Source organism: Leptonotus elevatus, chromosome 7 (genome assembly GCF_054856555.1).
Source record: "Leptonotus elevatus isolate MCC_2025b chromosome 7, RoL_Lele_1.0, whole genome shotgun sequence".
Lineage (NCBI taxonomy): Eukaryota > Metazoa > Chordata > Actinopteri > Syngnathiformes > Syngnathidae > Leptonotus > Leptonotus elevatus.
The window spans coordinates 10,867,383-10,871,904 of NC_141245.1; the positions used below are offsets into that span (position 1 = coordinate 10,867,383).

The window sequence follows — 4,522 nt, forward strand, 5'->3', positions numbered from 1 at the left end:
CTTTGTGAATACTGTACATGACTTAAACTGCATGATAATGAGTACTTATCTTTGAAAATTTCTCTAATCTTAATTACCCCCCACCCTACCCTGACCCTTGAACCAAAGTCAGCTGATTAGGTTCTAGTTCACCATCGATCCTATCGAAGATAAGGAGTACGTCAAATTGATTGATGGAAGTTTGTGTCTTCATTTTCTAGACTACAACTTCTTATTACTTTACACTAGCAAAACATAAATAAATCTATGTGCAATATAAAATGCAAATTAAAATTATTATCTATAGCCTACTGTGTGTTATGCAAGTGTGTCATATTTCTTGTGGAATCTTCCGCAAGAACAACAAACGAAACAGACAAAAAAAAAATCAATTTCCTTATTCAGAAATTTATTTAGACAGTTTTGGACAATTAAAAATATAAGATTCTCTTTTTTTTTAACTCCCTTTTCTCACATTGATAGTTCACAGACCTTGGAATAATTCTTCATAAATAAAGTACAAAATACATTTTTATTTAAACAGAAATAAATATCATAATAAATATATAACTTTAAGTTAAACAATGCGAGGCAACCAATAACCAAAAGAATACTGTGTTCAAGTCCCTGAACCAGGCTGTCAATCAAACAGGGGACCTTTGAAGAGGTGTACAGGAGGGTGACATTAAGAAACCGCTAACGATTACAAAATATTAAAGTGGGTCATGTATTTACATTTGACATATAATTTTCTGTTGCACACTTTGATCTTGCATCCGCTTGCAACCCTGGTCTCAGAAAAAGAGATGGCTACACACACACAAACGCACAGGGCCACACACGCACGCACACGCACACACACACGCAGTAGCGTGAAGTTTGAAGCTTTGGTTGAATGCTACCGGGAGACAATTTTCTCCCTCTCAAATTTGCTGTAAAGTGCACGTCACAGATAAAATGGCATCAATTACACATGTGAGGTCTTCCTCATGAAGGCCACAGAATCCAACATACTGTTCTTGGCACTGAGGAGCGCTGGCTTATGAGGCAGGGAGAATATTTAAGGCACGACACTATTGATTGTCTCAACTGATGAGCCATTTTGATCTCTACAGGTGTCAATTTGCAGAACCAGCCAAATTGCTGGTATGGTCAAAATGTGTGGAAGACCACATAACAAGGTCCCATTTGCTACACTTATAATGACAATTTGTGACTGTATTACTAGAGTAATCACTTTGTCCAAGACAAGCTCAGATTTGACAAACATGAATTAAGATCATTAAGTGTTGTGTCATCAGAAGTTGGCTTGTCCTGATCAGTTCTGGTTCTGAAGAAAGACTAGACGGACACCCTTCTCTTCTGTGGTTTCCCTCAATCGGACAAGGACAGACGTTCAAATACAATCAGCCTCTTGGTGGCTGATCCATCAAAAGTGGGAGACTCAGACCCGCTGGAGCCTCCACTGCTGCTGCTGTAGCTGTCTTCCAGGGAGTCCTCGGAGGAAAAACGCTGCAGACTGGTGTGCTTCGTCGATCCGCCGTGGCTGGAACCCGCAAACAAGGCGCTGCTGTCCTGCTGATTGCCATCCATCATCTTGGCAAAGCCTCTGCCACTGTTGCCATGCAAAACAGAGAAGTCATTCCCGTGGCCGCACGTGCAGCGCGTGGCTTTTGGCTCCTCTATGAGAGGAATGTTGTGGATGTCTCCAGAGCTGGCGCGGGTTTGATGGTTGCCAAACTGGAATGTTGCTACTTCCCGCGTGAGGGAGTCGCCAAAAACTGGGGACATCAAATCTGCCGGAGGTGGAGACACAGAGACAGCCCTGCTGAAGCCCAGGTTGGGATCAGTAAAGGATGTTGGGAATGATGGCGGAGGAGAGGTGCGTGACGAGCCCAGGAACCCTGCGAAGCTGACACTCTGGCGGAGTTGGTGGCGTGGGTTCTGACCATTGGTTGTGCTGAGGGATGGTTGGCGCTGAGTCTGGAGTTTGCCAGATGTCAGTTGGCCTCCACTGATTTTTTCCTCATGGATAAAGTGGCAGCGAGATCCATATGGGCAGTAGCCAAAGTTGTAGAAGGTTCTGCAAGGCTCCGTCTTGTACTTGGGGTGGCGAAACATTCCACGCAGCTCCGCTTCACCGTGGGCAAACTGGCACTTGCTGCCATATTTACAGCTGCCTGTCTCCTGAAAACCACGGCAGAGCTCAGTCTTGTAACGGTTGGAGGACAGCATGGGTTGCACCTGGGCAGGCAGATTGGATGCGGGAGGGAAACCTGGCGGAGGAGCCAAAGTTGTGACGGGTCCGGAAGGAAAAACGTCCAGGTTCTTCAGTTGTCCAAAGGAGGACAGCAGGGAGATGCTGGACTCAGTTAGGCTCATGGAGCGTCCCTGCAGAGCAGATGCTTTCGTTTGGAGACTGGGACCCTGGCTCCAGATGTTTGACGACCATAGCGAGCTGCCGCAGTCATCGTCGTCGATATGCTCAGTGCTGAAACTGAGATTGGAGGAGGGAGGCGGTGAGGAGGGTGTGAAGAACGAGGCGGACCGGTTGAGTCGACCCTGTCCTGGGACTTTGAGCTGAGACGGTCTTGGAAGCAAGGCATCATCAAGCGCCAGGTTCAAGAGATTCTGTTGAAGGTGGATTGAATAGTTCAAAAACAGGTAAGAAAGCTTGAGACGTACTTTCTTTCAGCAAATACGATTGCTCTTTCTATAGTCTACAGATATCAAATACCATACGGACTACATTTGGTATACTTTAACTATAAGATGAAAGACGCAACTGAAACTCACCCTATCTAAATTGGTTACTTAAGCAAAACTCAGTGTGTTTACTCAAATATTACTAGTCATTTTCTATAGGACAACACATACAAAGATCACTCAAAACAATATTCTGGTAACCGCTGACTCACCTTCGTAAAAATGTTGTCATGCATTTCAGACATGCTGTACCCTTTAGGCCTGGAGAGATTACTGTTAGATACCTGCGTCCAGAGCCAAGTATGCTGAAGTCCGCTGGTGTGCTGCACTTTTTATGACTGCCTCAGAAACTCCTCCTCAAGTTGGGAGGAGTTTCCACTCGCTATGTTCCCGGATGTCCCTCCCTTCACCTCAAGTTACATGTGAGCTCAGGGTTGGGCGTTTTTACAAAACAGACACAGTAGACACATATGTGTACACGCACACACACACACACACACATACAGAAGAGAAAACTGTATTTTTAGTAAGTTGTGTGAAATGTGTCAGTTTTGTGGTTGTCTGAAATAAAAACCCTTTTAGCCTGTTGTCCAATCTGACTGAATTTGTTCTTCCAAAGTATCTCTTCCCCATTTTGTATGATTAACAAATTCAACCATGTGAATTTTTCACCATCTATTTCACCCAGACGTGAAAAAGCAAATGAAATTGTTAAACAGGTATTTTCATCCTTCAATAAATCAAAACTACTTTCATAGCAAAAGTCCTGACAGAGACACATAATCATACATTTGAGTACATTTTTCTTCATGACTAATGATAGGGTACCAGGAAGTGTCATAAATCATTGTGTAGGTGACCACTTACTGTATAGTTCCTGAGTGTTCATAACCACTCATCTGAAAAAGTATGACCTTACCAGAATACATTGGGTAATATTTCCCCCAGAATTTCAGTTTCTGTTACGATTACAGCAGATCATGAATATTCCACCAGAAAGAGTCCAACTCGCACGCAAGCATGCCCATTGATCAGCAGACTTTCGAAACCTTTGGCCAGAAAAAAAATGAAGCCAGGGAAGATAAACTTGGCTTTTTTACTGTTCACATTAAATCACATTGAGCACATTTTTGAGGTTGTTTTGGTTGAGGATTTGCATCCCACTTTAACTTTATGGCCCAATGTGAAAATAAAACGCGTGGTCCGTTTTCTTAAACTGTTAAGGGGGGGAAAAAAAACCAAGACACCCACAAAGCTGAAGATCTTTACCAGAAGATTATTGTTATCATGGTGAGTGGGTTTCTTTTGTGTGTGTGTGCTTTTTAATTGGCAGTTTCAAAGGAGAGTCGACCACAGATATGATTTTTGTTTTGCTTCTCAGATCATTTCAAGGAAGTGACAGCTGTTCCCTCAGTAGACAATTTTGCTTCAAAACCGTTGTGCATTTCGCTTATCTGATCATTTTGTAAGCGGTGACCGCATACGCATATTGTATGTTCATTTCCAGAATTTACTCACAAACCCTAGAGCAACAAACAACTGATAATTCAGTTGTAGTTACAGTAAGCAGCAATCCTTCCAGAACCCGTTGGCAGATTAGTTATCACAATTTAGCAAACAAAGAATCAAATGTAATGTGCATGCAATTAAAGATTGTTTTGAAAAGATTTCATTTATAATCTATTATCATTCATATATCTAGAAATGTCTGAAATGAAATGAAATGATGTACAATTAACAAAATAACAGCGTTTATAACTCCGTCCTTTTTCATAAACGGAATAATCTAACTCATTATTTTCTTCATATTTAAAGTTAAGTTAAAGTACCACTGATT

The 4,522-nt window shown here is 42.2% G+C and overlaps 1 protein-coding gene across 1 annotated transcript; it reads right to left on the bottom strand.

Moving 5' to 3' along the window:
* Window positions 1–367: 367 nt before the first annotated feature.
* LOC147170834 (uncharacterized) lies at window positions 368–3,030 on the bottom strand. Its single transcript, XM_086081259.1, has 2 exons — window positions 2,898–3,030; window positions 368–2,610 (listed from the first exon to the last, which is right to left on the bottom strand). The coding sequence occupies exons 1-2, from the start codon at window positions 2,928–2,930 to the stop codon at window positions 1,354–1,356; spliced, it is 1,290 nt and encodes a 429-aa protein (XP_085937385.1). The 5' UTR covers window positions 2,931–3,030; the 3' UTR covers window positions 368–1,353.
* Between the last annotated feature and the right edge of the window lie 1,492 nt (window positions 3,031–4,522).